The following is a 15,549-nucleotide window of genomic DNA, read 5'->3' as shown; positions in this document are numbered from 1 at the left end:
AAAATAAGCCCAGCAGTCAGTTTAATTTTGGTGATATTGAAGTGTCTAGAAACAATAATTTGGGACAAATTAATAGTTACTTAGACTAATACAGGCCAATTAATGAAAGCCAACAAATGTGTGTCAATCATGTTTAATTAACTTGGAGATTTTTTTGATGAGACAACAGAGAGTGGTGAAGTTGATTTGGTGAACATGGACTTCCAAAAGGCATGTGACAAAGTGTTGCATAACAGACTTGTGAGCAAAGTTATAGTTTATGGAATAAAAGAGACAACAGCAATATGGATACAAAATTGGCTGACTGACAGGAAACTGCAGTGGTTAATGGGCGGCACGGTAGCACAGTGGTTAGCACTGCTGCTTAACATCGCCAGGGTCCCAGGTTCGATTCCCGGCTTGGGTCACTTTCTGAGCGGAGTCTGCACGTTCTCCCCGTGTCTGCGTGGGTTTCCTCCGGGTGCTCTGGTTTCCTCCCACAAGTCCCGAAAGACATGTTGTTAGGTAATTTGGACATTCTGGATTCTCCCTCTGTGTCACCGAACAGACGCCTTAATGTGGTGACTAGGGGCTTTTCATAGTAACTTCATTGCAGTGTTAAAGTAAGCCTACTTGTGACAATAAAGATTATTATTATTATTATTATTATTAATGGCTGTTTTGGATTTAAGGTAAGGAAATGTGCAATGAGACAGGATGAAATAATGATCTCATATTGTGAAGGCACCTCTAGGTAGCAGTGATCATAAGATGACTGAATTTCGCATTCAGTTGATCTAAAATGGATCTAAACTGCTTTATACTTGAGGGTAAATATGAGGGCATGAGGACAGAGCTACCTGAAATTAGGCTAAGGGATAGCTCTGTAGAGATGCTATGACCAACATTTAAGGAGGTATTTCAGAATATTCAGAAAAATACCTTCCCATGAGAAAGAAAGCTCTAAGGGAAGGACACACCATCCATGGCTAACTAAGGAAGTTAAAAATAGTATCAAGTTGAAAGAAAAATTCAGCAAAGATAAAGGGTAGGTGAGAAGATTGCACAGAAGATAAAGAACAGCAAAGAATAACTAAAGGAGGTGGGAGGAATTGGAGTATGAGAGGAAGCTAGCTAGAAATATAAAAAACAGAAAAAATGAAATGAAAATGAAAAGAAAATCACTTATTGTCACAAATAGGCTTCAATGAAGTTACTGTGAAAAGCCCCTAGTTGCCACATTCCAGCGCCTGTTCGGGGAGGCTGGTAGGGAATTGAACCGTGCTGCTGGCCTGCTTGGTCTGCTTTAAAAGCCAGCGATTTAGCCCAGTGTGCTAAACCAGCCCCAATATTAAGATATTAATTGTTCTACAGGTATTCAAAAAGGAAAAGGAGTAAGTGGGGTTTTGTCCTCAAGAGAGAGTGACTGGGGAATTAATAATGGAAAATAAGGAAATGTTGGATGAATGAATAGACATTTTGCACCTGTGGAGGGTACAAATAATATCTCAGAAATAATTATGAATCAGCAGGTGAAAAGGAGGGAGGAACATAAAACAATTCCAATCACCAGGGAAAGAGTACTGATAAAATTATTAGAACTAAAAGCTGACAAGTCCTCAAGTCTTGTTGGGCTTAATCATTTTTTACGAAATGAACTCCATCCCATTTCGCAAAAGTGGGATTTACCTGTCTTCAAAATCATGAGCTGCCTGGACAGAGTGGATAGGAAACGGTTTAAAAAAAAAAATTAATTAAAAGTTCCCAATTATTTTTCCCCCCCCAATTAAGGGGCAATTTAGCATGGCCAATGGCCAATTTAGTCTGGCCAATCCACCTACCCTGCACATCTTTGGGTTGTGGGGGTGAGACCCACACAGCCACAGGGAGAATGTGCAAACTCCACACGGACAGTGACCCAACGCCGGGTTCGAACCCAGGTCCTCGATGCAGTGAGGCAGCAGTACTAATCACTGCGCCACCGTGCCGTCCAGAGAACTGGTACATTGGTGGAAGGGTCACGAACAATAGGACATAGATTTTGTCAAATAAAGCAATGGAGCCCTGACGAGAAGTTTCCATACAGTGAGTGGTTAGGATCTGTAATGCACTGCCTGAGTGTATTGGAGGCAGCTTCATTTGAGGCAGTCAAAAAGAATTTGAATGATCTGAAAAGGAAGAATATGCAGAGCTTTGGGCAGAAGGTGTGAGAGTGGCACTAGCTAAAATGCTCCTTTGGGGAGCCAGAGCAGACACAATGGGTCAAATGGCCTCCTTCTGTGCTGTACAAATTCTGAGATTCTGTGACATTGAAATTGAGAAAACTGAAAATGTAATGTGTTCTCAAGCAATCAGTTGGAAAACATTCGCTGTAATGAATCCAACAACACCAATAAGGTTATACAATGTCATTTCAAAACATAGAAAAACCTTTGTGCTAGACACCCACAAGGAAAACAGATGCGAAGCCAAAGATTTGAAGGGTTTGCCAAAACAGTGTTCAACACCCACTCGCATCTACTTCTCTTTTCCCCATTCTAATGAAAATACCAATTTTACTCAGATGCGATTGACTGAAATATAAAACTGCATGCCTGTAATATGAAGTGAAACTGCTAGAAGGAATGCTGAGAGGAAGTGGAGCTAGAAGAAATATTTCTTTATGTATTTTGGAATGGTATTCTGACAGGAGGTTCCACCCAAAGTACCACACCTCCTGCCCGGATCCTGCATAGCCAGGTGTGCCTGCTAGAGATAATGGGTCTATAGTTAAGATCTGAAAGTGAATGTAAAGACCAGAGGGCTGCAGAGTGTCTGGTAGAAAATTAAGGTGCTGCAACTCAAGATTTTGTTTCATTTCACTGGAAGAGTGGAGAAGGCCAAAGATAGAAAGGTCAGAGTGGGATGGAGAATTGAAGTGCTGAGTGACAACATTCTTGTTGTCAACCTGCTTTTTTCCTCCACCTAGATCCTGGAGCCTTGTTTCTTTTGCCAGTTTTTGAATCTTTATTTTCAGCTGTAATTCCCTTTCCCTTTTAAGTAACTTGTTACTTACTTTCCATGTATTTTAGTTATTTCATTCTCATTGCAATGCATATCGTCTTGTGTTAATTTTGGTTTTGCCATTTAACATTTCCTGCTTTTATTCAAGCACTTGACAGATTCTTCTTCTTATTTTCCTGTACATAGTTCTTTTTCTCCTCTACCCCCTTTCCATTTTCCTTTCTAAATGCTGTTCATCTGTAATATCTTCCTATTCTGATTAAATTTGAAATCAAATGTTGTCTTGTTTGTTACCCCACAGATGTTCCTGGAAAGCAGGAGTGTTTACAGCAGTTCTGCTTTTTTCTACTCAACAGGAGAGACAAGGGGCGGGATTCTCCCCTACCTGGCGGGGCGGGGGTTCCCGGAGGGATGGAGTGGCGTGAACCACTCCGGCGTCGGGCCGCCCCAAAGGTGTGGATTTCTCTGCACCTTTAGGGGCCAAGCCCACACCTTTAGGGGCTAGGCCCGCGCCGGAGTGGTTGCCGTCCTGCCGGCTGGCATGGAAGGCCTTTGGCGCCACACCAGCTGGGGCCGAAGGGACTCCGCCAGCTGGCGGAAGTCCACACATGCGCGGGAGCGTCAGCGGCTGCTGATGTCACCCCCGCGCATGTGCAGGGGGGTCACCTCCGCATCGGCCATCGCGTAGGCTATGGCCGACGCGGAGGGGAAAGAGTGCCCCCACGGCACAGGCCCGCCCGCGATTGGTGGGCCCCGATCGCGGGCCAGGCCACCGTGAGGGCACCCCCCGGGGCCAGAACGCCCCACGCCCCTCCCCCCCAGGACCCCGGAGCCCGCTCGCGCCGCCTGGTCCCGCCGGTAAGGGAGGTGGTTTAATTCACGCCGGCGGGATCGGCATTACAGCAGCGGGACTTGGGCCCATTGTGGACCGGAGAATCGCCGGGGGGGCGAGAATCTCCGACCCGGCCGGGGGGGGGGGTCAAGAATCCCGCCGAAGGTGTGAACTTGAGAGAGGGCTTTGAATTGTTCAGCTTTCTCCTCTGTGCAAAATATAATGGTACCATCGAAGAAGTAAAGATTTTGTTGCTGCATTTCAGTGGTCTGAGGCAAACAGAATGGTGTCAGCCATGGCTCTGTCATAACACAGTTATCTCTGAGCAAGAAAGTTTTTGGCTCAATTCTTACAGCAGAGATGTAAGCACATAATCTTGTTGACTTTTATTGAATAAGATGCTAAATTGAGGTCCCCCACCTACCTGCACATGTGGGCATAAAAGAAGATCTCATTCGAGGAACAGCATAGGAATTTCTGCCCATCAAGCATGGAAACAACCTTAATAAGTCACAAATAATGTACTCTGCCACTGCGATGCACCTTTACTCCTTTGCCTCTCTGTAGTATTGGTCAACCAAAATAACCCTTTCGAGCATCACTCCTCTGCTGTTCAGCACAGTGAACCTTAGCTCACTAGCTTCTACTCAGAACAAGAAACTCTACAGCAATACCTTCTCTTCATCTCCTGCCAAATCCATTCTTAGGATCCTATCCTTGGGCCTTTCCACATCCTCATTTAAATGCTTGTCAAAATCATCTTCTACTTGTTCACTGGCAACATCCAACTCTACCTCTCCATCAAATTGCTCCAGCCTTCCACAGCCTCTGCTGTGAGACTGCTTGTCTAACACTGATCCTTAACGAGGTGCAACGTCTGCCAATCTTTTTGACCTCTGTTATGTCTTTAGCTTGCCACCAATTCCATACCACCCCCTGGCCAATGACTTGGATTGAATCAAATTATTTGAAGCGAGACTATTTGATCCTAAGCTGAGCTTCTGACCTCATATCGCAGCTACGAAGACAGCCTCTTTCCACCGTTGTAACGTTTCTCACATCTGGCACTACCTCAGCTCATTTGCTGTTGCAACTCTCATCCTTTGTCACCTCCCAACCTGACTATTCCAATACGAAAGGCAAAGTACTGCCAATACTAGAAATATGAAATAAAAATGGAGAATGCTGGAAATATTCCAGCAAGTTTGGCAGTATCTGTAGAGAGTGAAAGAGAGTCAACTTCATCTATATAGTTCCATACATGGTCTACACTTTGTAAACATCAGTTCACTCAAAACTATTGCTAAAGTTTACCGATTCTGTACCAAGTTCCACTCATTCTTGTCCTTATCGCTCCTGCTCTCCTCAAATGCATTTAATTAAACATTCTTAAGCTTGTACTGAAATCCTGACATGGCCAGGTTCCTCCTGTTCTCTGTGACCTTTACCAGCCCTACAAACCATCACCGGCTTTCCCTTTCTCTGAACCTGGTCTCTTGTGCACCATATCCTTAACTTCGCCACTAGCAGGCCTCAACCATCTTGTTCTCATTAGGAATTCTCTCCTAAGCCTCTTCAGCTTTCTTCAAAATCAACTTCTTTCACCTATCCTAATTTGTAAAAGATCTTGGGTTAAAATTTGAATTTTACATATATTATCTGACAGTGAGGCATATAATCCCAGCAGCCAAGATAATTAAAAATTAAAAACTGAAAGCATATTTTTGCACTAATTATTGTGAAGTACTCATCAGATCTTTGCCTCTGGGATATCATCATTGATTCATCCAATATAACTTACAAGTCATGATTGGAGAAGAAGAAATCTCCTGTAACTTTGCATTTAATCATATTTTGAGATTTTATTTCAGGTCGATGATCTTTTATAAGAGCAGTTCTGAAACATCAACTCGGTTTCTCACTTCAGATGCTGCCTGACCTGTTGAGTATTTCCAACAATTTTGGCATACACATTATGTTTTAATTAAATAATTGCTGCTCAGTACAATGATTCAAACCAAGTTGTTCCATTTCAAATTGATAGCAAGTTCTGTCACAACACAATTCAAATTGTAGTGCCACAAAGTTTAGATTCATTGGGTGTTACAAAAAAATGTGGTACCCTGGGCGGGATTCTCCACTCCCACGCCGGATGGGAGAATCGCCTGGGTCGCCGAATTTTCCCACGATGCCGGTCCGACGCCCTCCCGTGATTCTCTCAAGCGGCGAGAACGGCCCCGCCGAGTTCCCCGCGGCGCAGGCCAGAGAATCGCCCGAGGCACCCAAAATGGCGATTCTCCGGCACCCCTGCTAGTCTCAGGCCCGGATGGGCCGAGCGGCCAGGATAAAACAGCGGGTTCCCCCCGGCGTCGTCCACACCTGGTCACTGCCGGCGGGAACAGCGTGGGAACGCTGGGGCGGCGGCCTGCGGGGGGGGGGGATCCTGCACCGGGGGGGGGGCTCAAAAAGGGGTCTGGCCCGCGATCGGTACCCACCGATCGACGGACCGTCCTCGCTGAAGGAGGATCTCCTTTCTTCCGCAGCCCCGCAAGATCCGTCTGACATCTTCTTGCGGGGCGGACTTGGAGAGGACGACAACCACGCATGCGCGGGTGACGCCAGTTAGGCGGCGCCGCCTTTACGTGGCGACAAGGCCTGGCGCGTGTAAATGACGCGGCCCCGCTCCTAGCCCATTATCGGGCCCTGAATCGGTTGGGATAGGGGCCGTTTCGCCCCGTCGTGAACTTCGACGGCGTGGACACTTCGGCGCGGGAGTGGAGAATCCCGCCCCCTATATTTGTGTTCATGTAACTATTACTTAAAAAAAAAAAAATTGAGAGTACCCAATTCATTTTACCAATTAAGGGACAATTTGGCGTGGCCAATCCACCTACCGTGCACATCATTGGGTTGTGGGGGCGAAATCCACACAAACACGGGGAGAATGTGCAAACTCTACACGGACATTAACTCAGAGCCGTGATCGAACCTGGGGTCCTCAGTGCCGTGAAGCAGCAGTGCTAACCACTGTGCAACCGAGCTGCCCTTCATGTAACTATTACAGTTGTGACACATTCTAAACAGCTTTTTAAAAAAAACTTGCCAATCAAAATACAATCAGTATACAAATTTGTTGAGTTTCTTTGGATGTGATATTAATTCTCTCATGGGTGCTGGAATTTTTTTCCTTACCAATCTAAGTCTGAGACATATTGTCAAACTAAGTAGAGGAAATTCTGCAGTGGGCATTCCTGAGATGCAAGAAGTAAACATTCTATTTTTAATACATTTCCACCATGTTAAAAATATGTTCAAAGTGAAAAAATGTTTGGCTAGATATTATTTTTGAGGCTTAACCCACCTCATACTCCTGTGAGAACTTCAAATTATCATTGGCCTTCAATCTTTCAATGTTGTCTGCAAGATCAGTGATGGGGATTGGTGGATGCTCCCTCATGCCTAACCAAATAAGAGTCATAAAGTCAGTGAAACATAATTACAGAACATGCCAACTTTAAAAAAAATACAATGAGTAAGTGTTAAAAGCACATATGCATTATGTATGTAGAAAGGTTATGTGTGACATCACCAAAAACACTGGAATTACAATATAACATGCGCAAAAATTTGTGGATTTTTTTTTATAACTGCATGGTTGAAACTGTTCTCTACCGAACATGCTCAGATGCAACAGTCATTGATCACACAGCACACAGTTTCTAAGCGGTCCATATGCGGTTACATACAGAAAAGTGATGGTAAAGGCAGATTTGAATGAGAAAGACAGTAAATGCTGTTAAAAATGCAGCAGTCCCTTTTTCTCATCTACACAGACTGAGTTGATAATCAAATCCATTGTGCATGTTTGTTTTAAGAGGATCAATCTTGCAAGAACAACCTAATGTAACTTTCTCCTTTTTCAAAAGTATTAATCACTTAAGTCCCTGAACAGGTGGGGGAGTGGAGAAAAAGATATATAATTTTTTTCTGTTTCACACTTGTACATTTTCCAGCACTATTGCAATTAATAGACACACTAGAATTAAAACTATCACTAGATAATTCACATTCTTTATTAAAAGCAATTAAAAAATTTGGTTTAAAATGGAAAATAGTACTTTCAACCGCAACAAAATTGATCTTTGTTGGTCCTTGGGAAGAAGGCAAAAAGATACAGCAGGTCAGAACAACACTATTTTGTGTGGCCCAAACTTTGCAGGGCGGAGATTTGACAATGAACTGTCCGCATTCAGGAATTAGTGCACGGGCAGATTAACGCGAACATCCTGAAGATATGTTACTCTCTGCTCCACCACAGGACGTGCTGTGACCTCTATCCTCCTCCCCCCGTCCAACCCCAAGTGGCAGCACATCAGTTAATGTGGCGAGAACTTTCACTTTTCCACTCTCATATTGCTGTTAGAAAACCCATATACAGTTACATGGTGGCACAGTAGGTAGCACTGCTGCCTCACAGCAGCCGGGACCCGGGTTAGATTCCGATCTTGATTGACTCGTCTCTGTGGAGTTTACAAGTTCTCTCAGGTTTTTGCGTGGGTTTCCTCCAGGTGCTCTGGTTTCCTCCCACAGGCCATGCTAAATTGCCCCTTAGTGACCAAAGATGTGCAGGTTAGGTGGGGTTATGGGGATAGGGCAGGGGTAGGGTTCCTTTTGGAGGTTCGGTGCAGACTCGATGGGCTGAATGGCCTCCTTCTGAACTGCCGGGATTCTATGTTCAATCAGGTGTCACTGGGTTTAAAAGGCAATCTGCGTAATAACATTTGCTGAACAGATCTGGCCCCAAAAAAAACCTTTATATTTGTGAAGGGTTATTAAATGTCTTCATCGTGATTAATTATTTATTCTAAAACTAATATTTAAAATAATTTCTTCAATGTTTTTTCATGATATTTCAGCTTCCACTTTCATCCCATGTGTATGCCCTAATCTTTATTTTGTTGTATGTATAACTTTCAAACGGTCATTTGATTTTGTGTTTTACATTTCTTGGTTGGCTGTTTGGCCCACTTGATGGCATCACGCTTGGAATCCCCATTAAAGAACATGAAAATCAATTATGAAATGAAATGAATAAAATGAAATTGCTTATTGTCACAAGTAGGCTTCAAATGAAGTTACTGTGAAAAGCCCCTAGTCGCCACATTCCGGCGCCTGTTCGGGGAGGCTGGTACGGGAATTGAACCGTTCTGCTCGCCTGCCTTTGTCTTCTTTCAAAGCCAGCGATTTAGCCCTGTGCTAAACCAGCCCCTACATGGCTAGGGTCAATATAATCCCTACAGAGATCAATAGATCTCTTAGTGACGCTTTCTATGAGGTCAGAAGTGACTCTTACTTAGTCACTGGGTGCAAAATCCAGGCCTGTAAGTTTTTAAAGCATCTAGAAGAGCGGCAATTTAGTTCTTTCATTTTGTTTGTTTATTACACCTCTGTCATTGTCACAGATATTTGCAGCATGGAAACAGGCCCTTTGGCCCAGCTTGTCCATGCCGCCCAGTTTCTATCACTAAGCTAGTCCCACTTGCCCACATTTGGCCCATATCCATCTATATCCAACCTGCCCATGGAACTGTCTAACTATTTTTCAAAGGAAAAATTGTACCTGCCTCTCCACTGCCTCTGGCAGCTTGTTCCAGATGCTCACCACCCTCTGTGTGAAAAAACTTCCCCTCTGGTCTCTTTTGTATCTCTCCCCTCTCACCTTAAATCTATGCCTCTAGTTCCAGACTAGTCAACCTTTGGGAAAATAATTTGACTATCTACCTTAGCTATAAGAACATAAGAACTAGGAGCAGGAGTAGGCCATCTGGCCCCACGAGCCTGCTCCACCATTCAATGAGATCATGGCTGATCTTTTGTGGACTCAGCTCCACTTTCCGGCCCGAACACCATAACCCTTAATCCCTTTATTCTTCAAAAAACTATCTATCTTTATCTTAAAAACATTTAATGAAGGAGCCTCTACTGCTTCACTGGGCAAGGAATTCCATAGATTCACAACCCTTTGGGTGAAGAAGTTTCTCCTAAACTCAGTCCTAAATCTACTTCCCCTTATTTTGAGGCTATGCCCCCTAGTTCTGCTTACTCCCACCAGTGGAAACAACCTGCCCACATTTATCCTGTCTATTCCCTTCATAATTTTATATGTTTCTATAAGATCCCCCCTCATCCTTCTAAATTCCAACGAGTACAGTCCCAGTCTACTCAACCACTCCTCGTAATCCAACCCCTTCAGCTCTGGGATTAACCTAGTGAATCTCCTCTGCACACCCTCCAGTGCCAGTACGTCCTTTCTCAAGTAAGGAGACCAAAACCGAACACACTACTCCAGGTGTGGCCTCACTAACACCGTATACAATTGCAGCAGAACCTCCCTAGTCTTAAACTCCATCCCTCTAACAATGAAGGACAAAATTCCATTTGCCTTCTTATTCACCTGTTAACCAACTTTTTGTGACTCATGCACTAGCACACCCAGGTCTCTCTGCACAGCAGCATGTTTTAATATTTTATCATTTAAATAATAATCCCTTTTGCTGTTATTCCTACCAAAATGGATAACCTCACATTTGTCAACATTGTATTCCATCTGCCAGACCCTAGCCCATTCACTTAGCCTATCCAAATCCCTCTGCAGACTTCCAGTATCCTCTGCACTTTTTGCTTTACCACTTATCTTAGTGTCGTCTGCAAACTTGGACACATTGCCCTTGGTCCCCAACACCAAATCATCTATGTAAATTGTGAACAGTTGTGGGCCCAACACTGATCCCTGAGGGACACCACTAGCTACTGATTGCCAACCAGAGAAACACCCATTAATCCCCACTCTTTGCTTTCTATTAATTAACCAATCCTCTATCCATGCTACTACTTTCCCCTTAATGCCATGCATCTTTATCTTATGCAGCAACCTTTTGTGTGGCACCTTGTCAAAGGCTTTCTGGAAATCCAGATATACCACATCCATTGGCTCCCCGTTATCTACCGCACTGTTAATGTCCTCAAAAAATTCCACTAAATTAGTTAGGCATGACCTGCCCTTTATGAACCCATGCTGCGTCTGCCCAATGGGACAATTTCCTCCAGATGCCTCGCTATTTCTTCCTTGATGATAGATTCCAGCATCTTCCCTACTACCGAAGTTAAGCTCACTGGCCTATAATTACCCGCTTTCTGCCTACCTCCTTTTTTTAAACAGTGGTGTCATGTTTGCTAATTTCCAATCCGCCGGGACCACCCCAGTCTCGTGAATTTTGGTAAATTATCACTAGTGCATTTGCAATTTCCCTAGCCATCTCTTTTAGCACTCTGGGATGCATTCCATCAGGGCCAGGAGACTTGTCTACCTTTAGCCCCATTAGCTTGCCCATCACTACCTCCTTGGTGATAACAATCCTCTCAAGGTCCTCACCTGTCATAGCCTCATTTCCATCAGTCACTGGCATGTTATTTGTGTCTTCCACTGTGAAGACCGACCCAAAAAACCTGTTCAGTTCCTCAGCCATTTCATCATCTCCCATTATTAAATCTCCTCATTATTTTACAGACCTCTATATGTTCACCCTAAGACTCCTATGCTCCAGGGAAAAAAGTTCCAGGGCGACATGTGGCGCAGTGGATAGCACTGGGATAGCGGCGCTGAGGACCCGGGTTCGAATAATAATTGGGTACACTAAATTTATTTTAAAAATAGTCCCAGCCTCTCCTTATAACTCAGACGATGAACTCCTGGTAGCATCTTCGTAAATCTCTTTTGCACTCTTTTGGGTTCAACAATATCCTTCCTATAATATGGTGACCAGAACTGAACACAGTATTCCATATATTCCATGTGTGGTCTTACCAATGTCTTGTACAACTTCAACAAGACAGCCCAACTCCTGTATTCAATATTCTGACCAATAAAACCTTGCATGCTGAATACCTTCTTCACCACCCTGTCCACCTGCGTCTCCACCTTCAAAGAGCTATGAACCTGTATTCCTATATCTTTGTGTTCTGTAACTCTCCCCAATTCCCTACCATTAACTGAGTAGATCCTGCCCTGATTTAATCTACCAAAATGAATCACCTCACATTTATCCAAATTAAACTCTATCTGCCATTCATCAACCCACTGGCCCAATTGGTCAAGATCCTGTTGCAATCTTATATAACCTTCTTCACTAACCACTATGCCACCAATCTTGTCGTCATCTGCAAACCTACTTACCATGCCTCCTACATTCTCATCCAAATCATTAATATATATCACAAATAACAGTGGACCCAGCACCAATCCCTGAGGCACACCGCTGGTCACAGGCCTCCAGTTTGAAAAACAACCCTTTGGCTTCGGTCACCAAGCCAATTACAAGCTTATCTGCCAGTCAATATTTGTCTGCACATATGCTTAAATAAAATTTAAAAACTACACATGGGAAGGCTCATTCGTCACCAGGCATTAAGGTGTAAAGTTATTTGTTTGACTAATTTAGTTAATAAGCTATACAATATAAAGATGGATGCTGTCACTAATACAGCCACATCCAAATGCTCGTGCTCGTGGCCAAAATGACCTGCAATAGCCTGGTGATCCAGGATCCAAAGTCCACTTTCTGATGTCACCACAAATCCATGCACTAATTACTTTATTTTATAAGTACTTTTTCCACTTTCCATAAAGAAACATTGTTGTCATTTTCACTGAATGTTGCACATAAATCTGAATCCAGCACTTCTACTTCATTGCTCATTATCTTGGAGTTCTGGTGAGGCTACAGCCTGACTGATATACAAGTTAGACATGAAATGATTACAAAATGAATAGTGAAAGGTTAAAAAATACCTCTCGTTTGATTTTTCATCTCAAAATTGTTGGCAGTTCATAAGAGGGCTCACAAACATGTGTTTTATGAGCACTCCACCAAAATGAAACCGATCAATCTCTAATGGGATTCAGACTAGCTACCTCACAGGAACAGGGTACCTTGGTTGCTGCTAAGATCTAGGGTTATGAAGCTCAGTTCCTATTCAGATACTGAGATTGAATTTTCTGATGCCTAATTAACAAGATCTTCATAAAGGTGAAGTGGAGGTTGAAGTGGTGCAGTAATGTCGTATATCGGGATGTCTACACTGTGATCTGATATGATCCATCAGTTACAATGTCTACAACATCATAGGATAAGCTCATTAAACAGCCTATTAAAAAGGTTTCAAAAGTGTCACGCTTGCACATAACAAAAATACATTGTTAAGAATATAATTTAATATTCTAATATTTTGCCATTATATGGTAGGATGCTATTGTAATTTTGATTCTCAGCATCATAAATTTCTGATTCTGGTGTATTATGATAGATGCTGAACTGAAATTTGATACTGAATTAGCGCATTAGAGGGGTAAATAAGTTACCATGTTCTGTGCTGTATTTTTCTATGTTCTATGATAAATGCAAGAAAAAAAAAATCAAAATGATAAAAATAGGATGACACATGGCGCCGTGGTTAGCACTGGGACTGCGGCGCTGAGGACCTGGGTTCGAATCCCGGCCTTGGGTCACTGTCCGTGCGGCGTTTGCACATTATCCCCATGTCTGCGTGGGTTTCACCTCCACAACCCAAAGATGTGCAGGTTAGGTGGATTGGCCACGCTAAATTGACCCTTAATTGGAAAAAAAAAATTGGGTACTCTAAATTTATAAAGAAAAACAAAAAGAAATTATAGAAATAAATCACAATTGCCATTTGATGGCAGAATATCATCACTGCACCAATATTCTGACACTGACTTCATTATCTCGCATTTATTCGGAAAGTCAACTATCTTAGACCCTTGCTTATATGCAAAATCAAACTCTTTAAACAGCCATTTATTAGGCGATATTCTGATGACAGAAAATGAAGTTAAATTCCAAAACCCGCAGAATAATTAGGTACATCCAACACAGAGAGATGGGATGCTTAAACGGATTAGGATTTAATCAAAATGTTTTACCTGTCCTACACTTACATATTTAAAGCATTGAGCACTACTTTGCAATAATTTGCCCAATATACACCACTATTGCAAACATTCTACGTCGTCTTAACTGCATTTAGTAAGACTAGTGGAGATTGACTCTCCCTCCCAACTTCATTTGTGTTTAGCAGTTTTGACTCCCTTCAGGAACTGGAGAAATATTGGAAGACTAACTAACTGCTTTAAACGTTGCAATTCAGAATGTGCATTGCCATTGATTTATAACTATTTTAAAATAAGAAACACAATATTCTAAAAAGCTCCATTGACAGTTTTGGACAAATTATTCCTTTTGCAATATTTATAAACAATATTGGAACAGGCTTCTTAGAGGCAGTAATAGGCAAACTAAATCCACTTTTATCTTTCCAAAATAAATCTTGTTTTGTCTTAAGAGCAGTTTCTGATTTATGAAGCTAGAATATCTTTTCTGGGCTCTTCAAATGCTGTGGAAAATGGTAAAGGGCGCTTTATAATGGTCAGGGCCATACATTCATTGGACTTACAAAGTAAATTAAAATGCCAATTTCCTAAAACTCAATAGGGGTCATTTCTATTCCCTATGTATTGGTGAAAGACCCTCAAATAGACCTCCAGTGTTGCAGTAAAGACCATTGAGCATTTGAGATTTTGACAGCTTGTGCGCCTACCAAAATGTTTTGCAACAAATTTTGTGATTGGGTGATTTAGAGAATACTATGCATGTTTTGTTTTAAATTTAAATATAGTAATTTTGGAATACACACATATACTATGGAAATTGAGGCTGTGTAGATAACCAAAGGGGATACTGCTCAATTAATCAGATTGGAACTGAGATTAGCTTCTTTGAGCAAAAATGATCTTCATGGCAGAGCAAGAATATGCAGAAAAAAAAATGCAGAAAATACACAGGACAATTAAACTAACTTGAGTTGTTTGGGCAACTGGGGACACTTGGACCTGTGAAGAAAATGGGGCAGAAACATTTTTTTTTTTTTTTAAAAAGGGGGAAGAAAACAAATTAGCTTTTACCAGAGGACAAGAGACCAATCTCAGAGTTAAATAAGTGAAGGAACAGTTGCATACTCAGAGGGTTCAAATATGAGCAGTTATTGGAGTTGGAATACTTTTGTCACATGGATAGTGGCAGCTGAAACATCAAGCATTATTATCTCTTCAGTTTTTTTAACTGACATAGACCTCCTAAAATCCTATCTCTTTCAAGTAACGGGAAAGAAAATATATTTAGTATTTTTCCATTGTTACTTGCCCATGAAATACTGAAAGTATACCCTGCAGTTAATGTTTTATAGTGCTTGGTAGCAGTCAGATTTGACTCTCTATTTGAACCCCTGAGTATACTGTTTAGAGAGCATCAATACAAAAAGAAAAACAAACCAAGAAATAAACTTAACATTACAGATGCTGCTTTGCATTCTACTTTGGTATTTCCATTTCATGCAGTTATGCAAAATAAATCCTGCTTTAGTAAGAAAAATTCCATCTAATGCACAATTTTCACATTAGTACTGTAAGTGATTATTTTGAGTCTCATTCGTTAATGTTCCCTCCATAAACCTATCCAAGCATGCTCTTCTTTCTGGAGGGCTAGGGGTGATGGGAGGTATAGTGGGATACTGGGATAGTCTAGCTCACCTATATCTCTATGGGTATTTTTGCGTTGCTGTTTTGTCGGCACTCCCGATCAATCCTAAACAGCTCAGTTTTG

At 42.3% G+C, this 15,549-nt stretch overlaps 1 protein-coding gene across 10 annotated transcripts in view; it reads right to left on the bottom strand.

Annotated features, from left to right (window-relative positions):
- ptprfa (protein tyrosine phosphatase receptor type Fa) overlaps positions 1-15,549 on the bottom strand; it is a 662,508-nt gene that overhangs the window by 140,077 nt on the left and 506,882 nt on the right. For all 10 annotated transcript variants that reach the window (XM_072510632.1, XM_072510637.1, XM_072510639.1 and 7 more), the window contains one exon: positions 7,176-7,273. In XM_072510632.1, the coding sequence (XP_072366733.1) occupies positions 7,176-7,273 (98 nt within the window). The remainder of the gene's footprint in view (positions 1-7,175; positions 7,274-15,549) is intronic.

Source organism: Scyliorhinus torazame, chromosome 7 (genome assembly GCF_047496885.1).
Source record: "Scyliorhinus torazame isolate Kashiwa2021f chromosome 7, sScyTor2.1, whole genome shotgun sequence".
Taxonomy (NCBI): Eukaryota; Metazoa; Chordata; class Chondrichthyes; order Carcharhiniformes; family Scyliorhinidae; genus Scyliorhinus; species Scyliorhinus torazame.
The sequence above is the reverse complement of the archived record's forward strand: the minus strand, read 5'-3'. Positions and strand labels throughout refer to the sequence as shown.